General features: G+C 40.7%; 1 protein-coding gene and 1 long non-coding RNA gene across 5 annotated transcripts in view; one reads left to right on the forward strand and one right to left on the reverse strand.

The window, feature by feature from the left end:
• The window catches only part of MACROD2 (mono-ADP ribosylhydrolase 2), a 2,147,232-nt gene that overhangs the window by 2,101,816 nt on the left and 19,253 nt on the right, over positions 1-26,163 (forward strand). For all 4 annotated transcript variants that reach the window (XM_043882748.1, XM_043882750.1, XM_043882749.1 and 1 more), the window contains one exon: positions 26,019-26,096. In XM_043882748.1, coding sequence (XP_043738683.1) covers positions 26,019-26,096 — 78 coding nt within the window. The remainder of the gene's footprint in view (positions 1-26,018; positions 26,097-26,163) is intronic.
• LOC122681041 overlaps positions 1-26,163 on the reverse strand; it is a 127,433-nt gene that overhangs the window by 93,837 nt on the left and 7,433 nt on the right. The gene's annotated exons all lie outside the window — the stretch shown is intronic.

The following is a 26,163-nucleotide window of genomic DNA, read 5'->3' on the forward strand; positions in this document are numbered from 1 at the left end:
AAGACCAGCCTTGTGAGTTGGGTTCTTCCGGAAGTATACACATAGATGGAGTTAGGAATAAAGATTTATTGAGGAAGAAGGCATGAGAAAGTCAAGGAAAGGGAGCAGAATTGTGTAAGATGAGCAGAGGGGAAGTGGCAGAGCCATCACTTCCCTGGAGTTCAATAGCAAAGAAGTGGCAAAGCCAGGGCTGAGATCCCACGCATCTCAGAATGCAGGCGTAGAACCACAGTGCACATGGCCTGTGTCTGCTCCAGCTCTGACAGATCATGTTTTATTATCACTCAAATCATAGCATTCATACTTATGCATTATGGGCCAAACGCTCCACTAAGCACCTTCTAATGTGCATGACCTATTTGTGAGGTAAGCGTTCCTGTCTGCCTTTTACATATTTAGAAACCTGAGTTGCAGTGAGGTTAAATGACATGCACAGAATCATTCCACAAATAAGTAGCAGAATGAGAATTCACACTTCAAATTCATGCTCTCAACCCTGAGGCCATGGTCCTTTATGTTCCCATTGCCTTTGAGTTAGGACAAAGTTTCATTCATCTTTGTAATCATATAACCTAAAAAATTATAGGCATTGAATAAAAATTTGCTGAATGAAGAATGTGCTTTTCCAGAATCTCTGGAATTGTAAAATGTAGTCATTTTTTAAAAGGCATGTTATCAAGATAAGGTTATTCCTAATGCTTATTTTCACTTTTTAAAAATACTAGTTATAGCTTTTGTGCCATGAATAAAATTTCTAGTAGTCAATACATTAAACACACATACTGGAAGAGGTTCGGGAACCTTAAAGATGCTGTTTTAGTGAAAATTAGTCGATAAACAGATGATCCTCAAACTTCCATGCACACATAAGTCATTGAGGAAGCTTATTAACATGCAGATTACCGAGCCCCACCAACCATAGATTTTTATTCAACAGGCTTGATAAGAAGCCTCCAAATCTGCATTTTGTAGTAATCTCTAAATGAGTCCAGAGCAGGTGGTTGCACGGACCACATCTTGGCAAACTCAAGCGAGTCACTGGAACTTTCCATCAGCTAATCAACCTCTATGTCACATAAGAAATCTTTAAAAACCTAACAGTAAAATTGCCACCGGAATAAAACTGTTTGACCTCTGTTATTTACTATAATTATTTTTAGAACTGATGTTGAGACCTGAGACATCATAATCTGTGTAGGTGCCAATTTAGCTTGATTGGATCACGGTGGACAGAACACTTCACAATCATTTAAATCTTTGGACTGATTCTTGGGAGAAGAGCTAATGACTCAATTTGTGCAATTTCAATTGTTTATGTCATCCCAGAAGACTTTTATCTTTCCATCAATGTTATGTCATTGAAATTAAAACACCTGCAATTATAAGAATTACTCTTCTATTAAATCTTACCAAGAAAGAAAAGTCCCCAAATGGAGAACTCAATATAGGGCAATAAAGAGCTACACCCTTGGGTAAAGGTAAAGCAGAAATAAAGCCAGAGCCTTAGTCCGTGCTCTGCCAAAAGCAGGCCTAAGTCAGACCTTTCGTGGAGGTGGTTTATTTGAGGAAATGGCCCCAGGAAGCATGAGGGAAAATGACGGAGAGGAAGGGAGCCAGAGAAACATGGGTCATGAGCCAAGGACGCTGTGAGCAAATGGACCCCGACCCGCTTAAGGCCCTTTGAAGACCCAGGTAGAACACAAGATGGACCTGAGGGAAGCTGGGTGTCAGCCAATGACTCCCCTCCCTCACTGGATGAGGGCTGCCCCTGGGGCGTTAGATCCCCAGGACTGTTTTATTGTTGTTCAGTCCCTAAGTCGTGTCTGACTCTTCGAGTCCCCATGGACTGCAGCATGCCAGGTTTCCCTGTCCTCCACTGTCTCCTGGAGTTTGCTTAAACCCATGTCCATTGAGTCGGTGATGCCATTCAACCATCTCATCCTCTGTCGTCCCCTTCTCCTGCCCTTGATCTTTCCCAGCATCAGGGTCTTTTCCAATGAGTCAGCTCTCATATTAGGTGGTCAAAGTATTGGAGTTTCAGCGTCAGTCCTTCCAAAGAATATTCAGGGTTGATTTCCTTTAGGATGGACTGGTTTGATCTCCTTGCTGTTCAAGGGATTCTCAAGAGTCTTCTCCAACACCACAGTTCAAAAGCATCAGTTCTTCAGTGCTCAGTCTTCTTTATGGTCCAACTTGCATCCATACATGACTACTGGAAAAAACATAGCTTTGACTAGATGGACCTTTGTTGGCAAAGTAATGTCTCTGCTTTTTAATATGCTGTCTAGGTTTGCCATAGCTTTCCTTCCAAGGAACAAGTGTCTTTTAATTTCATAACTACAGTCACCATCCACAGTGATTTTGGAGCCCAAAAGAAGAAAATCTGTCACTGTTTCCACTTTTTCCCCATCTATTTGCCATGATGCGGTGGGACTGATAGTAAAGTTTTGCCATGGATCTTGATGGATGCCATGATCTTAATGTTTTCTGAACATTGAGTTTAAAGCTAGCTTTTCACTCTCCTCTTTCACCCTCATCAAGGGACTCTTTAGTTCCTTTTCACTTTCTGCCATTAGAGTGGTATCATCTGCATACACCTGAAGCTGTTGATACTTCTCTTGGCAATCGTGACTTCAGCTTGTGATTCATCCAGCCCAGCATTTTGTATGATGCACTCTGCATGTATGTTAAATAAGGAGAATGACAAAATACAGCCTTGACATACTTCTTTCCCAATTTTGAATCAGTCCATTGTTCTATGTCTGGTTCTAGCTATTTTTTTCTTGTCCTGCATACAGGTTTCTTAGGAGACAGGTCAGGTGGTCTGGTATTCCCATCTCTTTAAGAATTTTCCACAGTTGGTTGGTTGTTGTGATTCACACAAAGGTTTTATCATAGTCAATGAAACAGAAGTAGATGTTTTTCTGGAATTCCCTTGCTTTTTCTATGATCCAGCGGATATTGGAGATTTGATCTCTGGCTCCTCTGCCTTTTCTAAATCCAGCTTGTACATCTGGAAGTTCTCAGTTCACATACTGTTGAAGCCTAGTTTGGAGGATTTTGAGTATTACCTTGCTAGCATGTGAAATGAATGCAGTTATGATAGATTGAACATTCTTTGTCATTGCCTTTCTTTGGGATTGGAATTAGCAAAGAGCAGTTAATAATCAAATAATTCTCAGACTTCCATGGCAAAGGATCACTGGGCTGTCCTGTCCCGGGCTGAACAATCTCCCCAGACACTGCCAGTGGAGAAGCAGAGAGGTGCAGGGTCTGGAAGGGACAGCTGTGAGGACACAGGGCGTCTGCTCAGCTCCAGGGGACTCCAAGGCAGCCCGTGGGTGGTGGCCCAGGCACCAGTGACAACCGCTCCAAAAAGCTAGAAGACATGGAGGTCTGACCTTTGGCACTGATGGAAGAGGGTTAGAAAAATGTCTTTCTTAAGAAGTTGAATCACACGCCAGTGCTAATCACACACACTTGTGCCCTGAATTCATATCCCTGTGTGGTCCGTAGAAACCTTAGGCAGGGCATACAAGTAACCTTGGGTTGGCAATGCTGTCCAGGGATGGACAAGCAGATGCAAATCCTGTGTGAACCTGGCATGAATCCAGCTGAACAGTAATTGTAGTAACTGATTATTTGATTCATCTCAACTTCCCTGATGTTAAAATGTGGCACACACACACACACACACAAAAAGTATCTTTGAAACAGTGAAACACACTAGTAACAATTTAGCCACAAAACAGGTACAATCTCTTTCCCATGTAATAAAAACTTCAAGAGCACTCCTTTTTCTGTCCCAACACACACATGCACACCACCACTGCATCCTCAATAGATGTCTCTGTAGTGGAGGACACTTACTGGTATATAAGAATGTCTTCTTTCTTCCTCCAAGGTTTACAGCCACACAAATAATCAATATTCTGTTGAAACCAGCCAAATAGCAACCAGACTAAATGCAACAGAACTGAAAGCTGAAATTTGAGGGTAGCTTTTAGAAATATTCTTACCATTTGCCCAGAGGAAGCCACAGGGCAGGGGAAATGTTACTGCTTCTAGTTGTGTTATTTTGAGCTTTCAAAAAATTGTTTTTACAAATAAAAATGCCTACATAATACTGTATAAAGAAAGAAATCAAACTTGGTATTTCCCCCTTCAAAAAGCCTTTGGGCTTTTATTTCACAATCTCCTACGGACTGGTCTACATTTTTTTTTTTTTAAAGAAGAGCATTGTGTCCTGAGATCAATAAATCAAAATTGGATTGCCTCTTCCTCAAAGGTGAATTGTTATCTTGCTGAAGAGGTGATGTGACAGGATCTCTAGTTTGGTAAAATACGTGAGCAAAAAAAAAAAAAAGGATTAAGATTTCTTTGCCTGAAAGGAAAATTCTGGATGTTATTTTTTTTTCCTTTAATGAAGAGTTTCCTGAATTGTCTCCTAGAACAAGAGATTAAATGTCAAGAGATAAAGTAGGTGCAAGGCCCATTATTTAGTGCTGTCAGAGCCCATTCTCTCACTGGAGGTGCTATTTCCACATGAAGAATGAAAGTGGCCTGATACCTACAGGAGCACCTATGACAGTCCAAGAAAAGAGGCAAAGGGCTAGGGATCCCTCAGTTGTTAGAATTCTGGAACAAGCAAGAGATTCCTAACTCTGGGAAAGACCAGGGTGCCTATAGAGATGTCAGTCAAGACAAAAGCAAAACTCAGCCATCAGAAGTCAATCAAGCTAGGAAGCAACAGGCCAGGTAAGATGCTCAGCACCCAGGGGCTCAGGAAGGGTACTGAGCGACCCAGTGATGTCAGCCCCAAGAAGCTGGTGCTACATCACAAACCCAGGAAGAGCCCTGGGACTCAGAGCATGACGACATCACAAAGCTAACCTCTGTTGACTGACCACCCACTTTCCTGCTGGGCCCCCAGATCCTCCGGTGCCCAGGGAGGCCTCTATGCTGCCTCATGCTTAGAATCTTTACCATGGATTCCAAACCAAGCCATCGTACACTTCTAACTGCATGGTAGGAGGTCCAGAGTGACATGAACCTGGCTTTCCAGATTAAAGACGCCATGGTGTGAACCCATCTTCAAAGGGAACATGAAACCCCCAAGCCTGGACTCCAGAATATCTGGCAGGGGAAGATGGTCTCTGTAGAGGGCCCTGCAGATTCTGTAGCGGGAAGACCTCTGCATGTCACATTCCTACTGATCCTGCTGCCGCTGACCAGAGGGAAGTCCCTGCCATTCAACTGGACTCCCTCTCTTCACTGTGACCAAGTCTGTGCTCCTCTCCCTCCCCCAAGCCATCTTAAGGACATGAAAGACATTCCTCAAGTCCACTGCTTTCAAATGGATTAGAGTTGACCAAGCAGACCTCTGAAGGAAGATTCTAGGCCTTGCCCAAGTTCCAGTCCCATTTCACCCGACTCTGCACGGCTCTCTCGCCACTGTTACTATATTGATGAAGTGACAATAGCCCCAGATTGAACTCTGAAGAACAACCTTGTCACTCACTAGATGGCCTGGGGGCAGCCGTGCCACTTTTCTAGTTGCAAAGGGTTTTGTTGAACTGGAATATGGTCAAGTATCTCATTTATTTCTTGGGGAAAACAGTGGCTCAGACAGCAAAAGACAAAATAGAACTAGTATCTAAAAGCGGACTAAAACCCCTAGGAAGAGGGGGTTGGAAAAGGTAACAGCAACTTCTGGCAGGTAACTTCAGACTCTCTTTGATAAAAGGCATCTGGTTGAGTTTAACTGCAGTTTTAGTTACACGTTTAGTGAATGTGATTAGACGGTCTTTTAGGGGGATGTATGTGTGTATGTGTATGTGTGTGTGTTTGCTGTAGCAGTGATAAACTCTCAGAAGGCATAAAAATGATTAAATACAAAGAAATTCAGAGATTAAGATGCATTCCTGTTTGGGAAAAGATCTCAGGAACTTCTTAGAAATCGGTGATTTTCAAAAGATAGCTACTCTCTACTGGTCCTGGACTTCTGGCTGCAACATTCCCCAGCCTCCAGCTAACCCTGGGCCCCCACAGTCTGAGCTGGCTCTGGCCAATCTATCCTGTTACTGTTGGTCCTGAATTCAATGGGTTTTGTACACTGACAGACTCCCTTGATTCATCTCTAGCCTGAAGTCAAGGGGAGACTCTGCCAGCAACCAAGGACCTTTGTTCAGTCCTGAATGGCAGGTTTTCTCTTCAATTAGTGCTCCTAAATAGTTACACCACCCCTTAGGTTGTCCAGTTGGTTAATATACTGTGCAGTGTTCAATACATTGCACCCTTAAAGCTTTGTTTTAATTGTCATTTCAAAAATCAGAATGTAAGGCTAGCATATACTTGAACTCTTGAAGTTCAATGTTAATAATTAAATAGTGTACCCATTAAAAAAAGAAAACAAGATTAAGATGCAGGCATCTGTGATGGTGCTTTTTGAAGAAAAGTGAAATGTGAAATGGGTTCCAGCTTAATGCCAGGTGTGTTTGAAAACTTCTCCTAGTAGGAAAAAATCTATCATTTTTCCCTGAAGCTGAGAGAATTGGTATTGAGAGTCCAAGACTAGAAATGGAATTAGCGTAACAGAACTGAATGCACTTACTTCCAGTCCATGGTCTTCTTATAGTCTTTCGGTGTTGCTGTAAATCTGCTATTTATTGGATGCAGCTTTCTTCGTAGGTATAGATTTTGAGTACTTTGGTCAGCACAAAGATGACACGCTAGATTTTATCAAATGTTCTGAATAAATTGTGCTGTTTAGGAAAATATATAAAGAGGGCTAAATCTGGTGGAAATATTTAAGGAATCTATAATTAAGGATGATAGGATTAAATTATTCTTGGACTAAAGAGCTGTGTACATAATCATGCAGGATTTCGGCCCAAGCAGTCAGAGGCACTTTCTTTCCAGAGCCTTAAATACTTGATGAAGTTTTTAAGAATCCAGCATGGGTTATTTCCAGCAGTCAGTTTCCTTCCTTATAAAAGATACCACATAAAGAACCATTGAAAAGCCCGAAGCAGCCCCACTGTGGCTCCTTACATAGTTAAAACCCTATTAGAGTAAAAGAATCAAGAGACTCCTGTGGAAAAAATACCTATCTCTGTGCTCACTAGGGCCCTGCTGTGTACAGATTTACCCAGTCGCTGCAGAGAAACAAGAGCCACAAACAGCGTGTGATGGCGTAGGGGGTGGCGTTTGAGAGACACCCAATTTGTATTGTTCTGCTGTAAAGACCCTGATCTGAGACCAGCCCTGGCGGCCCTGAGCTGAGAAGGGCCTCCTTGTAGCTTTCATTCTTGCCAGGCCCTGAAGGACATGGGGGAGGCAGAAAGAGGATGAATGAGAATTAGATGCTTAATTGGGGCCTGGAAAAGGGAAAGAAAAGTCAGACATGTGGAGCGTGATTGGAATCCAGCTCAGTTAAGCCAAAGGCAGCAACACCTGGGGAGGCTTCGTGGTTGTGATCTTACATAAAGGGGTTGGAGCAGCCTTTCCGATTTCCATGGAGGCAGCACCACGAACAAGAAGAGGCGAAGTGGGGGTGAGGCGGGTCAGGCCTGAGGTGGTCCAGGTGAAGATGTAAGGAACTGGTCCCCCAGACCTTCTACCCACAGGAGGTCTTCCTACCTATCCAAATGCTTGGCATGGGTGGAAAACGTTTGACACTGACTCGTCTAACCAGCTCCACGTTCAATGTCATTTCCTTGTTACCCACTGTTTTCCCTTCACCCCCATCCTTTGGGCCTCCAGAGCTCCCTGCTCATACCATAGCACTTGGCATGTGGGTGATTTGTGTTCTCAGTCTCTCTCTGTCTCAGCTTCCTTGGGAAGTCCTCATTCATTTTGTATCTCACCACATGGTAGACACTGATATACTGGTGGATATGTTGTGGGGGGTCTTCTTCCCAAAGGTTTCAGTCCGTGGGGTCTCAAAGAGTCAGACATGACTGACTGACTGACACTTTCACTTTTCCCAAATGTTGGGTTTCATTAGAGTGGTTATTCTGGCAATAACTAGTGATGAATTTCTAAACCATTCTCAAAGTGGCTGTAAGGAGGCACATCATCTAGCTAAACATAAAAGAAGAAGGTGTATATTTATATGTATATGTATAGATATATATATCTGGTATACATGATATGTATATATCATGCCCACAACCAGGTACCACGACAACCTTTCATTTCCTACTAAAGACAGCTTCTGATTTTGATTAGGGCAGAATATTCCCGGTTAATACATGTGTTGCCATGTATTACGGCAGAATATTCCCGGTTAATACATGTGTTGCCATGGAAAGGATGTCTTGTAGAAACATGCAGATTTTCCACCAGTATGATCCTGTCATTCACTTTTTAAAAATAATTTTTATTGGAGTATAGTTGATTTTCCCTTATAGCTTAGTTGGTAAAAAAGCCACCTGCAATGCAGGAGACCCTGGTTTGATTCCTGGGTTGGGAAGATCCACTGGAGAAGGGATAGGCTACCCACTCCAGTATTCTTGGGCTTCCCTTGTGGTTCAGCTGGTAAAGAATCCACCTGCAATGTGGGCAGACCTGGGTTCAGTCCCTGGGTTGCGAAGATCCCCTGGAGAGGGGAAGGCTACCCGCTCCAGTATTCTGGCCTGGAGAATTCCATGGACTGTACAGTCCATGGGGTTGCCAAGAGTCAGATACGACTGAATGACCTTCACTTTCACCTCACTTTCGTAGTTGATTTAGATTTAGATTTCATAGTTGATTTTGTAGTTGATTTACTTTCTGCTGTATCAGTTATACATATAGCCACTCTTTTAGATTCTGTTCCCTTATAAGTCATTATAGAGTATTGAGTTCCTTGTGCCATATAGTAGGTCCTTATCAGTAATCTATTTTATATACGTGTGTTAGTCGCTCAGTCGTGTCCGACTCTTTGCGACCGATGGACTGCAGCCCACCAGGCTCCTCTGTCCATGAGATTTTCCAGGCAAGGATACTGGAGTGGGTTGCCATTTCCTTCTCCAGGGGATCTTCCCAACCCAGGGATCGAACCTGGGTCTCCTGCACTGCAGGCAGATCATTTACTGACTGAGCTACAAGGGAAGCCCCATTTTTATGTGTATATGTTAATCACAATCTCCCAATTTATTCCTTCTCCTGTACTTGGTAACCATAAGTTTGTTTTCTGCATCTGTGGCTCTATTTCTGTTTTGTAAATAGGTTCATTTGTACTATTTTTTTTTAGATTCCACATATAAGCAATACCATATGATTTTTGTCTTTCTCTGTCTGACTTATTTACTCAGTATGACAATCTCTGGGCCCATTCATGTTGCTTCAGTTGGCATTATTTTATTTTCTATGGCTGAGCAATATGCTACTGTATATACATACAATATCTTTTTTATCCATTCATCTGTTGATGGACATTTAGGTTGCTTCCATATATTGACTATTGTGAATACTGCTTCTATGAACATTAGGGTTCATGTATCATTTCAAACATTGGTTTTCTCTGGATATATGCCCAGGAGTGGGATTACTGGATCATATGGTAGCTCTGTTTTTAGTTTCCTAAGGAACCTCCACATACTTCTTTATAGTAGCTAAACCGATTTACATTCCCACCAATAGTGTAGGAGGGTTCCCTTTTCTCTACATCCTCTCCAGGATTTACTCTTAGTAGATTTTTAAATTTTTAATTGCAAGACAATTGCTTTACAATATTTTGTTGGTTTCTGCCATACATCCATATCAATCAACCATGGATATACATACGTCTCCTTCCTCTTGGACCTCCCTCCCACCTCCCACCCCGTCCTACCCCTCTAGGTTGTCACAGAGTCCTGGTTTGAGTTCCCTGAGTAACACAGCAAATCCCCACTGCCTATCTATTTTGCATATGGTAATTTACATGTTCCCACGCTGCTCTCTCCATTCGTCCCACCCTCTCCTTCCCCCTACTGGTTCCACAAGCTTGTTCTCTATATCTGCATCTCCAATGCTGCCCTGAAAATAGGTTCATCAGTACCATCTTTCTAGATTACATAGGTTCCATATACATGCATTTATATATGATATGTGTTTCTGACTTACGTCACTCTATATAACAGGCTCTAGGTTCATCGCTCTCATTAGAACTGATTCAAATGTGTCCTTTTTATGGCTGAGTAGTGTTCCATTGTGGTTTTCGGGTCTGCCTGCCCTCTGATGGAGAAGGATAACAGGCTTATGGAAGGTTCCTCTTGAGAGAGACTGACAGAGGAAGAAACTGGGTCTTGTTCTGATGGGCGGGGCCATGCTCAGTAAATCTTTAATCCAATTTTCTGTTGAAAGGCAGGACTGTGTTCCCTCCTGGTTATTTGACCTGAGGCCAAACTATGGTGGAGATAATGAAGATAATGGTGACCACTGGTCCACTGGAGAAGGGAATGGCAAACCACTTGAGTATTCTTGCCTTGAGAACCCCATGAACAGTATGAAAAGGCAAAAAGATAGGACAATACCCAGGTCAGTAGGTGCCCAATATGCTACTGGAGATCAGTGGAGAAATAACTCCAGAAAGAATGAAGGGATGAGCCAAAGCAAAAACAATACCCAGGTGTGGATGTGACTGGTGATGGAAGTAAAGTCCGATGCTGTGAAGAGCAATATTGCATAGAAACCTGGAATGTTATATCCATGAATCAAGGCAAATTGGAAGTGCTCAAACAGGAGATGGCAAGAGTGAACATCGACATTTTAGGAATCAGCGAACTAAAATGGACTGGAATGGGTGAATTTAACTCAGATAACCATTATGTCTACTACTGTGGGCAAGAATCCCTTAGAAGAAATGGAGTAGCCCTCATAGTCAACAGAGAGTCTGAAATGCAGGACTTGGACGCAATCTCAAAAATGACAGAATGATCTCTGTTCATTTCCAAGGCAAACCATTTAATATCATGGTAATTCAAGGCTATGCCCCAACCAATATGCTGAAGAAACTGAAGTTGAATGGATCTGTGAAGACCTACAAGACCTTCTAGAACTAGCAACAACAAAAAAAATGTCCTTTTCATTATAGGGGACTGGAATACAAAAGTAGGAAGTCAAGAAATACCTGGAGTAATGGGCAAATTTGGCCTTGGAATACAGAATGAAGCAGGGCAAAGGCTAACAGAGTTTTGCCAAGAAAACGCACTGGTCATAGCAAACACCCTCTTTCAACAACACAAGAGATAACTCTATACATGGACATCACCAGATGGTCAATACCAAAATCAGATTGATTATATTCTTTGCAACCAAAGATGGAGAAGCTCTATACAGTCAGCATAAACAAGATTGGGAACTGACTGTGGCTCAGATCATGAACTCCTTATTGCCAAATTCAGGCTTAAATTGAAGAAAGTAGGGAAGACCACTAGACCATTCAGGTATGACCTAAATCAAATCCCTTATGACTATACAGTGGAAGTGAGAAATAGATTCAAGGGATTAGATCTGATAGACAGAGTGCCTGATGAACTATGGATGGAGGTTCGTGATATTGTACAGGAGGCAGTGATCAAGACCATCCCCAAGGGAAAAAAAAAATGCAAAAAGGCAAAATGGTTGTCTGAGGAGGCCTTTAAAACAGCTATGAAAAGAAGAGAGGTGAAAGGCAAAGGAGAAAAGGAAAGATATACCCATTTGAATGCAGAGTTCCAAAGAATAGTAAGAAGAGGTAAGAAAGCCTTCCACAGTGATCAATGCAAAGAAATAGAGGAAAACAGTAGAATGGGAAAGACTAGACATCTCTTCAAGAAAATTAAAGATAGCAAGGGAACTTTTCATACAAAGATGGGCAGAATAAAGGTCAGAAATGGTATATACCTCACAGAAGCAGAAGATATTAAGACGAGGTGGCAAGAATACACAGAAGAACTGTGTACAAAAAAGTTGTCACAACCCAGATAACCAGGATGGTGTCGTCACTCACCTAGAGCCAGACATCCTGGAATGTGAAGTCAAGTGGGCCTTAGGAAGCATCACTACGAACACAGCTAGTGGAGGTGATGGAATTCCAGTTGAACTGTTTCAAATCCTAAAAGATGATGCTATGAAAGTGCTTCACTCAATATGCCAGCAAATTTGGAAAACTCAGCAGTGGTCACAGGACTGGAAAAGGTCAGTTTTCATTCCAATCCCAAAGAATGCTCAAACTACTGCACAGTTGCACTTATCCCACATGCTAGCAAAGTAATGCTCAAAATTTTCCAAGTCAGGCTTCAACCGTACGTGAACCATGAACTTCCAGATCTTCAAGCTGGATTTAGAAAAGGCAGAGGAACCAGAGAACAAATTGCCAACATCCGTTGGATCATTGAAAAAGCAAGAGAGTTCCAGGAAAACATCTATTTCTGCTTTATTGACTATGCCAAAGCCTTTGACTGTGTGTATCACAGAAAACTGTGGAAAATTCTCAAAGAGATAGGAATACCAGACCACCTGACCTGTCTCCTGAGAAATCTGTATGCAGGTCAGGAAGCAACAGTTAGAACTGGACATGGAACAAGAGACTGGTTCCAAGTCAGGAAAGGAGTACGTCAAGGCTGTATATTGTCACCCTGCTTATTTAACTTATATGCAGAGTACATCATGAGAAACACTGGGCTGGAAGAAGCACAAGCTGGAATCAAGATTGCCAGGAGAAATATCAATAACCTCAGATATGCAGATGACACCACCCTTATGGCAGAAAGCAAAGAACTAAAGAGCCTCTTAATGAAAGTGAAAGAGCAGAGTGAAGAAGTTGGCTTAAAGCTCAACATTCAGAAAACTAAGATCATGGCACCTGGTCTGATCACTTCATGGGAAATAGATGGGGAAACAGTGGAAACTGTGACAGACTTTATTTTGGGGGGCTCCAAAATCACTGCAGATGGTGATTGCAGCCATGAAATTAAAAGACACTTGCTCCTTGGAAGAAAAGTTATGACCAACCTAGACAGCATATTAAAAAACAGAGACATTACTTTGCCAACAAAGGTCCATCTAGTTAAGGCTATGGTTTTTCCAGTAGTCATGTGTGGATATGAGAATTGGACTATAAAGAAAGCTGAGCACTGAAGAGTTGATGCTTTTGAACTGTGGTGTTGGAGAAGACTCTTGAGAGTCCCTTGAACTGCAAGGAGATCAACCAGTCCATCCTAAAGGAAATCATTCCTGAATATTCATTAGAAGGACTGATGTTGAAGTTGAAACTCCAATACTTTGGCCACGTGATGCAAAGAACTGACTCATTTGAAAAGAGCCTTCTGTTGGGAAAGATTGAAGGTGGGAAGAGAAGGGGACGACAGAGGATGAGATGGTTGGATGGCATCACTGACTCAATGGACATGAGTCTGAGTAAACTCCGGGAGCTGGTGATGGACAGGGAGGCCTGGTGTACTGCAGTCCATGGGGTCTTAAAGAGTCGGACACGACTGAGCGACTGAACTGAAGTGTTCCATTGCATATATGTCCCACAGTTTCTTTATCCATTCATCTGTCGATGGACATCTGGGTTTTTTCCATGTCCTAGCTATTGTAAATAGTGCTATAATGAACATTGGGGTACATGTGTCTTTTTCAGTTATGGTTTTCTTAGGGTATATGCCCAGTAGTGGGATTGTTGGGTCATATGGTAGTTTTATTCCTAGTTTCTTAAGGAAACTCCATACTGTCTTCCATAGTGGCTGTATCAATTTACAATCCCACTAACAGTACAAGAGGGTTCCCTTTTCTCCACACCCTCTCCAGCATTTATTGTTTGTAGATTTTTTGATGATGACTGTTCTGATTGGTGTGAGGTGATATCTCATTGTAGTTTTTTGTTGTTGTTGTTCTTGTCCTTTAAATCTACTTTATTTTATTTTTAAATGTATTTATGTTAATTGGAGGATAATTACTTCACAATATTGTGATGGTTTTTTCCTTGCATCAATATGAATTGGTCATAGATATAGGTAGGTATACCTGTGTCCCATCCATCCTGAAACCCTCCCACCTCCCTCTACACCCTATCCCTCTAGGTTGTTCAGAGCACCAGCTTTGGGTGCCCCCTTCATGCATCAGACTCACACTGGTTATCTGTTTTACATATGGTAATGTATCCATTTCAATGCTGTTCTCTCAAATCACCTCACCCTCTTCTCCTCCCACTGAGTCCAAACGTCTGTTTATGTCTCCTTTTTTGCCCTGTATGTAGGGTCATCGGCACCATCTTTCTAGATTCTGTATATATGCAGTATTAATATACAGTATTTGCCTTTCTCTTTCTGACTGACTTCTATATCTGACAGCCTATATCTATATAGGCTGTCCATTCATCCACCTCATTAGAACTGAAGTGAAGTGAAGTCGCTCAGTCATTTCCAACTCTTTGCGACCCCATGGACTGTAGCCTACCAGGCTCCTCCCTCCATGGGATTCTCCAGGCAAGAATACTGGAGTGGGTTGCCATTTCCTTCTCCAGGGGATCTTCCTGACTCGGGGATCGAACCCAGGTCTCCTGCACTGCAGGCAGACTGTTTAACCTCTTAGCCACCAGGGAAGCCCTCATTAGAACTGACTCACATGCATTCCTTTTTATAGCTCAGCAACATTCCATTGTGTATATGTACCAGAACTTCCTTATCCACTCATCTGCCTATATGGACATCTAGCTTGCTTCCACGTCCTAGCTGTTGTAACTAGTGCTGCGGTGAACGTTGGGGTACATGTAGTTTTCATCTGCATTTCTCTAACAATGAGTGGTGTTGAGCATCTTTTCGTGTGTTTATTTAGCCATCTGTATGTCTTCTTTGGAGAAATGTCTGTTTAGAGCTTCTGCCCACTTTTTGATTGGGTTGTTTGTTTTTCTTGTATTGAGTTGCATGAGTTGCTTGTATATTTTGGAAACTAGTCCTTTGTTACTTGTTTCATTTACTATTATTTTCGTCCATTCTGGGGGTTGTCTTTTCACCTTATTGGTAGTTTCCTTTGCTGTGCAAAAGCTTTTAAGTTTAGTTATGTCCCATTTGTTTGTTTTTGTTTCCATTACTCTAGGAGGTGGGTCAGAGAGGATCTTGCTGTGATTTATGTCAGTGTTCTGCTTATGTTTTCCCCTAAGAGTTTTATAGTTTCTGGTCTGACATTTAGGTCTTTAACCCATTTTGAATTTATTTCTGTGTATGGTGTTACAGAATGTTCTAATTTCATTCTTTTACATGTAGTTGTTCAGTTTTCCCAGCACTACTTATTGAAGAGATTATCTTTTCTCCATTGTATATTCTTGCCTCCTGTGTCATAGACGAGGTGCCTGTTGGTGCCTGGGTTTAGTTCTGGACTTTCTATCTTGATCCATTGACCTGTATTTCTGTCTTTGTGCCAGTACCGTATTGTTTTGATTACTGTAGCTCTGTAATGCAGCCTGAAGTCAGGGAGGCTGACTCCTCCAGCTCCACTGGTTGCTTTGGCTACTGGGGGCCTTCTGTGTTTTCATGCAAGTTGTAAAATGTTTTGTTCTAATTCTGTGAAAAAAAACGCCATTGGTAATTGGATAGGTATTGCATTGAATCTGTAGATTACATTGAGTAGTGTAGTCATTTTGACAATTTTGATCCTTCCAATCCAAGAACATGGTATATCTCTTCACCTGTTCATGTCATCTTTGATCTTTTTCATCTGTATCTCATAGTTTTCCGAGTACAGGTTTTTTATCTCCTTAGGTAAGTTTATTCCTAGGTATGTTAGGCTTTTTGATGTGATAGTAAATTGAATTGTTTCCTTAATTTCTCTGACTTTTCATTGTTAGTATATAGGAATGCAAGAGATTTCTGTGTATTAATTTTGTATCCTACAACTCTACCACATTCATTGAACAAATCTAATAGTTTTCTGGTAACATCTTTAGGATTTTCAATGTATAGTATCAGGTCATCTGGAAATAGTGACAATTTTACTTCTCCAATTTGGATTCTTTTTATTTCATTTTCTTCTCCGATTGTTGCGGCTAGGACTTCCAAAACTACGTTGAGTAAAAGTGGCAAGAGTGGACATCCTTGTCTTGTTCCTAATATTAGAGGAAATGCTTTCAGTTTTTCATTGTTGAGAATAGCCATGCATTATTTGGCTTTGGAGAGGGAGCCAAAGGCATGTGTCTACAAGTGATCACCACAGGTAGAGTGGTCAAGTAGCAGCTTTATGATTGGGGTTCTTTGGGGGAAAATAAGTTAAATGCAGTGTAGATGGTTTACAATTGTGCCTTTGTTCCAAAGAAAAGTGAACTAGTTGTAAATCGAGTATATCTTACTGTCATTTAAAAAAAAAAATGTAGACTGGGAGTCTTAAACAACAGAAGCATATTCTCTCGCAGTTCTGGAGTCTGGGAAGTTCGAATCCAGGCACTGGGCTGATTTGGGTTTGGTAGGAGCTCTCTTCCTGGCCTGCAGGTGGTCCCCTTCTCACTGTGTCCTCATTCAGCAAAGGGAGAGAGATGTCCCTCTTCTTATATGGCCACAATTCTGTGAGATTAGGGCCTCAGTATTATGACCTCATTTAACCTACCTACCTCCATAAAGGCCTGATTTCCAAATATAGTCACATTACCAATTGGGGCTTCAACATATGAATCTGGGGTGTGGGTCACAAATATTCAGTCCATAACATTGTCTCATCGGAGCTATTCTTTGATAAATATTCCCCAAACCTGTTATTGACAAAGGTTATGTATGTGAGACACACCCAGAGTGAATACACTCTCCCACAAATCAAAAGAGTCTATGTACCTGGTCTTGGGTTAAAGATGGTGATATGAAGTCAGACTTTAAATCTCACTCACCCAGACATAATGATATGAAAGCAGATAAGTATAACAAGCAAATGAAGAATACAAACAAAAACAGATGAACTCAAAGAATGGGCTGGCAGCCACAGCAAAAAGAAGGCATGAGCCTGGTGTTACCTCCAACCCACCCCCTCGCTCTAGCAGACTGAACTAATCCTGAATAGGGTCTTACTAGCTACCATTTAGGGGCTTCCCAGGTGGTGCTAGTGGTAAAGAACGCACCTGCCAATGTGGAAGACACAAGAGACTCGGGTTCAGTCCTTGGGTTGGGAAGATCCCCTGAAGGAGGAAATGACAACCCACTCCAGGATTCTTGCCTGGGAAATCCCATGCACAGAGGAGCCTAGTGGGCTACAGTCCATAGGGTCACAAGAGTCAGACACTACTTCACCACTACCACCAGCTTCCATTTACTTGCCCAACTGGGAGAGAAGCCGCCCAGGGAAATTTCCACAAGCGCATGAAGCTAGCCATGAACACCTTCACTCCTCATTTCCCCCAGGAGACAGGAAAACTCACTGTGATTCTCTATTTTAGTATCTCTTGCTGGGAGGAAAATGCTAAAGGAATGGCAGACCAGTAACAAATGCCTAGATCTAACTACTTGTATGATAAATTTTTACAAAGAGGAATTTCACCAAATAAAGAGTGAAAGAGAAAATAAGTGTAGATCTTTGGGGTGAGCAGGAAGCAGAGGAGGTGGTACTGGAGAGTCCCCGGTGAAACCCCGTTGAAGGAGGAGCCCCCTTCATTCCCTAAGGAGTCCCTGTAGGGTTTGCATTTGTTATACTCCATCCCTCCCCTGACACTAACGTTGCACTTCCCAGAAAGGTGGCCAGAAATAGACAGTCCTGAGGTTCAGAATCTGTCATGAGAAACAAAACAGGAAGTTACAAAAAGCAAAACAAAGGCATATCCAACGGAGAGAAGGAATTTCTGGAGGCTGGATCCATGGCTTGCTGTGTGTCATTTGTGGTAGAGAGAGTGGGTGGTAATCTTTGTTATTAATAAATGCTGCGTGGTTTATTTTGCTTCCCTTTACTTTGGATGAATTTCCTAGGAGTGGTGTTTACCCTTTGTACCCTTAACATATGATAACAAAACACCTGGAAGTGAAACCTGGATGCCCCTCAAGTAGCTATGTAAATAGATAAGCCCATGCTATTACTAAGGACTGGAATTTTTTTTCTTGAGGCTAAATATATTTATTTTACGGCTCTTGGAACCACGTCACTAAGAGGAATCACATCACTGACTTTTACAACCATTTTAAATAATGTTGGTGCCTTGATTATAAAGAGCAGTTTGTGGGAAAGCATCATGACAACACAGCATATCACAGACTCAGCTTCTCTTTAAGTTCTGTCTTTTCACTGACACTCTGTTCTGCCTGCATAAGTTGGTCTCTGATCTCCTTCTGCTTAGTTGCACTTGGATTCAATACCTAGAAAGTGAACTTGGCACTCTAAGGTCTAATGGACATCATCTCCCCTAACAATCTGTTGCTTGAAAAGAACATAAATTGATGTTTATGCACGTGGAATAATTGCTTCCTTCCATTTGAGCTTGGAAGTTAAATATATGTGACAAATGCCTTAAACTCTGTGACCAGTTTTATTCCACTTTAGGCAATAGACTTTAGCCTGTAAAGGGACTTCTAATCTGTATACATTAACTCTGTGTTTCTCAAAATTTCACCATTTGTAGTCCTAAACCCACACTCTTTCTCAGATGGAGCTCCAACCCAGCCAAAACTCAGATTGGGACTTGAACCCAGGATCCCCAACCAGGAGGGGACTCAAACCCATTGTCTTTTCATTGAAACTGTTCCCCTGGTGTCAGAACTTCCCACAGCTCGGGTTCTTCACTCTTGTCACAGAAGGAATTCAGCGTGAGGCAGAGTGATAGGCAAAGAAAGAGTTTGTTAGCATAGGATGCTTGTGAGATATACAAGCAGACAAGCAAGGCAGCACAGCCCTGAGAACAAAGAGGGGACATTTTTATAATCAGAGAAAAAATGGAGAGGCGGGGAGAAGACCACCCTCTTCCTCATTTTTGGATAGATGTCAAGGTTTACATTTATTAGTTCCTGCCTTGACCCATATGGTCTAGCTGGGAGTGTCACGGCGCTATTAAAATCATATGTATATTAGAAAAAGGCTGGTGACATATACTAGTATGATAATTCACCTCAGGTTTCAGTGTAATGTCCCCTTTCACCTAATTTCTTCTCCCTTTCACCTATATTCCTGTCTTGGCTCCATGCAGAAATGCAACTCTTCAGGGACCATTAACAAGATTCAGACCACGTATCCATTGTCTTGCATTTATCTATTTGATGGCTGTGTCAGATCTTCATTGATCTTCACTGAGAGCAGGCGTCCTCTAGCTGTGGGCAGCGGGCTCCTCTCTAGTCGTGGCGCACCAGCTTCTCATTGCAGTGGCTTCTCTTGTTGCAGAGCACAGGCTTTAAGGCACACAGGCTTCAGTAGTTTTGGCACACGGGCTTGGTTGCCCCGTGGTATGTGAAATCTTCCCAGGCCAGGGGTCAAACCTGTGCCCTCTGCACTGGCAGGCAGACTGCTAACCACTGAACCCCCAGGGAAGTCCTCTTGTATGTTTAACCCAGGACTTGTGGCTGACTGTGCCTGGTGCTTGAATGCACCTGGCCTTCCTTCAAGGTAGTGTAGATTGTTGCTAGGTTACTGGCTTCATTAGTTTATAAGAGTTTCCCAAACTCCCTTCAAATTCCCTCTAGTGGGATTTTTAAACTAAACTATTTAACTATCCTACTTTATCCCTGTCGGTTCTGTAGATGATTTTAGGTGATACCAAAGTTAACACATTATTATATGTGAAAAAATTAGGCACAAATTAAGCTCACAGTTTTATAGCTGTAATTGCTATGGGACAAAATTAAGAAGCAATGTTAAGACAGAGTCAGTTATAAACATATTATTAAGCATTGGGCTTCCCTGATAGCTCAGTTGGTAAAGAATCCGCCTGCAATTCAGGAGACCCTGATTCGATTCCTGGGTCAGGAAGATCCACTGGAGAAGGGGTCAGCTACCCACTCCAGTATTCTTGGGCTTCCCTGGTGGCTCAGCTGGTAAAGAATTTGCCAGCAGCGCAGGAGACCTAGGTTTGACCCCTGGGTTGGGAAGATCCCCTGGAGAAGGGAAAGACTACCCACTCCAGTGGCCTGGAGAATACCAAGAACTGTATAGTCCATGAGGTCACAAAGAGTCGGACACAACTGAGTGACTTTCACTTTTCACTTTATTAAACGGTAGTCATCACCACAGTAACGCCACATAACAAGTTCAATCTCAGAGGTTTAGAACACCAATCATTCATTCTTTTCTTCACAGATATGAGGATCAACCCCATCTAGTCTGGGCCAGGAAGGATGTCAGGCTGTGAGCTGAGTTTCAGGTCTTATTCACTCAGCTCTTCCCTGAAGTATGCTCTCTTTGGGGTAAAAGGCAGGAGCATAAGAGGGCAAACCCCAACTGCACAAGTGCATTTCACAGACCTCTGTTTGACTCACTTTTGCTAATATCTCATTGGGCAAAGCAAATTCCATGACCAAGCCCAGTGTCAAAGAACAATGAAGTCAACTCCCATAGGGGTGAAGATAGGAAGTAAGCCTTTCTAAATAATTATCTAATTCATTACATTAATAGTAAAGTTGGAAATCCATTGCATTAACAGTAAGTTGGAACATGAAGTGAAATGAAGTGAAGTCGCTCAGTTGTGTCTGACTCTTTGTGACCCCACGGACTGTATCCACCAGGCTCCTCCATCCATGGAATTTTCTAGGCAAGAGTACTGGAGTGGGTTGCCATTTCCCTCTCCAGGGAAGTTGGAACAGAGTACTGGAGTGGGTTGCCATTTCCTTCTCCAGGGAAGTTGGAACATAGATAATAGCAAAAGTCAAGATGGTTCAAGAATGCTTGCTTTTGTTCAACACCAATTTAATTCAATAGAATTGAATCCAGACAACTTTCTACAGCTGTCATGATACCTAGGGAACTACACATTCTGAGCAATAATTATTTGTACTTCTCTTTGTTGCATGGAGTTTATTGCCAACATAAATCTCAAAAGAAAAACTTGGCAAATCCTCTCATATCTCTCCATGTTTATGTATTTAAAAATTTGGTTAACTGCATTCTATATGCATTTCAGCATCTTTCCTTTGTGGTAAGACTTTCTTCATTTATTATTTTTTATGTAATGCAAGTGACCTACAAAAGGTTATCATAATCAAGGCTTTGAAGAGGACAGTTGAGGTTGGTAATTGAAAATGAACTGGTACTGACTGTCCCAGACTCTTTCTATTTCAGCACCTTTTATCTCCTGCTAGGAGTCCTGAAATGTTGCTCTTGTTTGTGTTCCAAGCAGCAGCAATCAAAATGAGGGGAGGGACAGGCAAACTGAAATAAATAGGCTGTAGAGACAATTTTTGTTTTGATCAGATTCTGTTGTCTGTGTGAAATGGAATCATTTCTCCGGGGCACTCAGATGCATTGCCCAGCAGGAGAGAAGCCCTTAGGATAATAACAGTTCCACATACATGAGAGTAATAAGTATCTGTCATTCTTCTTTCCAAAGAACACCACACACACACTTGCATACACATATGCACTTGCATATTCACATAAGCCTGCCACTTCACACGTGCATAGTCATATATTCATACCACATGCACATGGATCATGTACACTCATGATAAATAAATGAATGAGTCTACCAGTCATACCATTAGGATCTTCAGAAGCAGTCCAAGAGACCTATGCTCAACAACATGGCAATATATAGAGCTACAACTATGATTTTTCTTACCTCTCTGTCACGGAACTGAAACATGCCATTACATTTCATGCTAATCTGTGCCAATATGGTGGCATAACCTGAGAATTCTCAGACAAATGTACTGTATTTTAAAACAATGAGTTTGAAAAAACAAAACATAAGGCCAGCAACTTAAATGTTTACTGTCTGATTGGCCTTTTGGGTTTTGCTTTCTTCAACTTTTTTCCTGTCTCACCCAGCTCTGAGAAGTGTTTTGTATGCTCCTTTATTTTCATTGAGCATTATTAAATTGACTAGCATCCTATTAGCTAGAAAGTTCTCTGTGATGTCAGAGAGGTTTCTCTATAGTAATATCATCAGGGTTATTACCATTAATATCCATGACATTGAAAGAGATTTCCTGGAAGAATCAGCCATAGGTACTGCTAGATACCATCACAATGACCCCAAGGAGAAAGTCAAATAAGTAACGTTTAAATAGTGTTAGGTCAATTAACTTCCCTTCTATAGTAATCATTTCTCATAAAATATAACAGTTATGTTGTATTTTGAGAAGTTCTGATGGTGTCCAAGGAGTTAGAACAGTTTGTAGTTATGTTTATAGTGAAAAGGCTGAGGCTTTTAAATACTGCAATGTTTGGTAAAAGTCATTCAAGAAATTAAGTGACCAGGCAAGATATCCTCTTTTATGACATGTCTGCTTGTGTCATGCTCATTTTCTATTGGGTTCCTTGTTTTTCCTATGTTATGTTGTTTTATATATGAATCCATTGTGAGTTTTATGTATATGCACAGACACATACACATACATACAAGGACTCTTGTGTTATATGTGTATACATATATATGTATATATATATATACATGGCAAATTTCTTCTACTCTGGTTTATTTTACAGTCTTAATGCTGTTTTGATAAACTAAAGCTGCTAATTTAAATGTTTCCTACATTTCTAGTCTTTTTCCTAATGGTTAATGTTTTGCTTTTCCTGTGTAAGAGATGTTTGCTTAATGATGTGAAGGTCTTTTTCCATGTTACCTTTCAAATGTAGTTCTATAATCTACCTAGAATTTTTATTTTTAGTATAACAAAAATCCTTCAGTGTAGTTCTACTATTTTAACCCTGAAAATATTTTCAAATTGAAGTCTAAAAGAAGATTTTTGTTAGATGTGAAATTTTACATTAATATTATTTTCTTTAAGCACTTTAAAAATATCATTACATTGTCTCTGGATTCCATGATTTTTATTGTGATGTCATCTATAATTCCTGTTGTTGCTATTTTGAACTGAATCCTTCTTTACTCACTAAATAATTTTATAGTTTTTCTTTAACCATGATTTTCTGCAGTTTTATAACGATTGACTTCAATGAGGTTTGCTTTGCATTAGTTTTGTTTGGGGATCATAATACTAATTCTTCTCTGTATCTTTCATCTTTAATATTCTTTATATTCTAAATTAGCTTTCAGTTTATGAATGATTTCTTCAGCTGTGTCTTATTACTGCCACATCTGCCTATTGAATTCTAAACTTCAATTATCATATATTTTTCAGTTCCAGAATTTATATCTGACTTTCTTATATAGTGTTTAGTCCAGTTATCTGATAAACTTCTTTGCCATGAGAATTCACCCTCTTGTCACTCAATTCTTAAACACATTAACCATATTTTAAAGTTGTGTCTACAAGTAATATCTCTAAGATGTCTCTACATATTGTTTTATTGTCTTGGTTTTCAGTGATCCATACTTGTTCTTCTGGGATGACTGAATTTTTTTATTTTTTTTTGAATTTTAAATTTTTTATTGAATGCTAGACACTATGTGTGAAAAGCTGTAGTGATGACTTGAGCTTCTGGATGACTTTATCTTCTCCCAGAGAGGATTTATGTTTGCTGCTTAAAGGCTGGGAGGATTGAGCAGAGCACTGAAGTCTAGTCAGAGATTAGGTTGATTAAAAGTTGGTCTTCAGATTTTTTTAAGAACTGGTTTATTTCAAGTTCATTGCCCGCAGAGCATAACCCTTCAGGGGAATTCCATAGAAAACTTGAGGTACTTATCAGAGCACCTCTTTTTTGGTGGGCCCTGACCTCCAAGTTTTGGCCCTCTCCCCCTCAAACTTCATTGAAAAAACATCTGGAAGCTCTGTTAAACTTCTTTGTACATGTGGAATGTCAAGTTCACTATTTTTCACCTCTTCAGACTCCTTCAATGGCTCTGTAGTGCCTTAAAATAATTTCTCAAATCTGTTCAATATCTCTATTCTTGATGGGAGTATTACCCTACATTATGATAGTATACTTTAGGCAGAAATCTCTTTCTTAGTGTAATCTTACCTTGCATTTTTTTTTTCATTAGTAGCAAAGTGAATCACGTTTTCACATAACTGCAGGCCATTCTTATTTTTAATTAACTTCCTGTTAGATTTCTTGCTCAGTATTCTATCCAATTCTTAATATTTACCTCTATTTTCTGGAAGTACTTTATATATCAAAGATATAGACCTACCTTTGTCTATGACAAAAGGTATAAATATTTTTCAATTTATATTTCTTTTTTAAAACATCTCTTATGGTATTTTTTTCCACCCCAAAGTCTGTGTTTATATAAAGTCAAATATTCCATTTTTTTTTCTTATTTCTTCTGTTTTGAGAGATACTTAGCAAAGATTTCCTGCTCTTGGGCTTAGAAAAATATCCATCAGTGGTTTCTTCTGTAATTGTGTCTTTAAGGAATATGTTGATGAGCAATTGAAACATTGTCTATTTTCTAGAATTGACAGTGAGAAAAAATATGATGTTAAGTCCAGTTGGAAGTTTCGTTTTCAGTTTCCCAACCTCAACCTCAGGAACTAGTGAAAGAAACTCACGGACACAGTCCCTTTAATGTTGTCCTTGTAGGACTTGGCTGTCCAGGAGTCATTTTTTCTTATGTTATCCCATTCCTGACTTTTCTCATCTACTCTCATGCTCTCAATGATATGACATTATTCTGTATTGAAAAGTGAAAGTCTTAGGCACTCAGTTGTATCTGACTCTGCAACCCCATGGACTGTAGCCCACCAGGCTCCTCCGTCCATGGGATTTCCCAGGCAAGAATATTGGAGTGGGTTGCCTTTCCCTTCTCCAGAGGATCTTCCCAAGCCAGAGATCAAAGACATCTCCCAAATTCCCACACGTCTGATTCTCAATTTTCTTCCTCAGCATTAGATGCAAAGCTTGTTTGGTATCTGCACTTAAATGACCCTGCACTTCAGTCTTCAAATATAAAATGACTTTCTGCACTGTTAAGTACTGACCTTCCTACCTTCCCTCTACCCAGGCTAAGATTAGTCACCTTACTTCTTGATTCTCAGCTTCAGTAAATCATTACCAAAAGTGCCAATTCCATGTATCTGCCTTTGAAGAGATTATACACTGGATCTTTCCTAGATTTGACTCTTCACTAATAGCAAGATCAGACTGAACATCCTCTGAACACACTCTGGACTCAATAGGTATTCATGTGCTAAGACTCAATTTAATATTCCATTTTTAAGTACAGAAATAATAACAACTTTGAAGTTATGGGTTTTTCCAGTACTTTATTTGTATTTTCAAATGCCCTGGCTCTTCAAGCTGTGAAAACATAATAGATGTCTAAGAAGCAAATTTTCTCACAAAAAGAAAAATGGATGTTAACTAGACTTATTATAGTGATCAATTTTCAATATGTACAAATATCAGATCATGCAAAGCAAAAGAAAAACAGTGTCCTTACAACTACACTTAAGTATGTTATATAGCTTCAGCCACAGTGAATGGAGGACGAGTCTTATGAAGTTGTGTGAGTAGAGAAAAATTACAGCAGAAATTAACTAAAGACTGGATTCTCAGCAGTCCAAAATGGCAGCATCTAAGGATGTCTTCTAGGGGAACAACTGAGACATTCATTTGTGTTTAAACAAAAAAAACCTCACTGCCAGGAGAATGAATCTTTCAGCTTTCAGGCATGCCTAAGGCAAAATAGATTTTCTGTTTTTACTCTCTTCAAAGTTAAAGCCACATAAACTCACACACAGATTTCCCCAAATTCAGATTGTGGGTTGTTCTGATTAAACCAAGTTTCTCCGCTTTCATGTTACCTGCTTTCTAATTTGAGAAACTGTGCATGTATGTATGTGATTATTTCACAAATTAAAGAGAATTTAGAATATGTCAGCACTGAAGTATTCGAGCAACTCAACCTACTATTTCCTCCTTTAACCTCTTCTGCAAAAGAAATTCAATCCCAGGAGTATTTTTAAATTGAAGAGTGCAATGGAGGGTGACAGAACAGTTGGCAGTCAGGACATCCTAATTCTCTATTGATCAAGGCCCATCTTCTTCTTCAGCTCAAGGCGGGAACACACCCAGAGATCCTGTGAAAAGCGAAGGCTCTGGTGACACAGAGAGCTCCACAAGTCCTGATGGTAAGTTTATGAGCTATTTGAGTCACGGAAACTACAAACCTGGAACACTTTCTCTGTGTAATCTAGG

Source organism: Cervus elaphus, chromosome 23, assembly GCF_910594005.1.
Source record: "Cervus elaphus chromosome 23, mCerEla1.1, whole genome shotgun sequence".
In the NCBI taxonomy this organism is placed as follows: domain Eukaryota; kingdom Metazoa; phylum Chordata; class Mammalia; order Artiodactyla; family Cervidae; genus Cervus; species Cervus elaphus.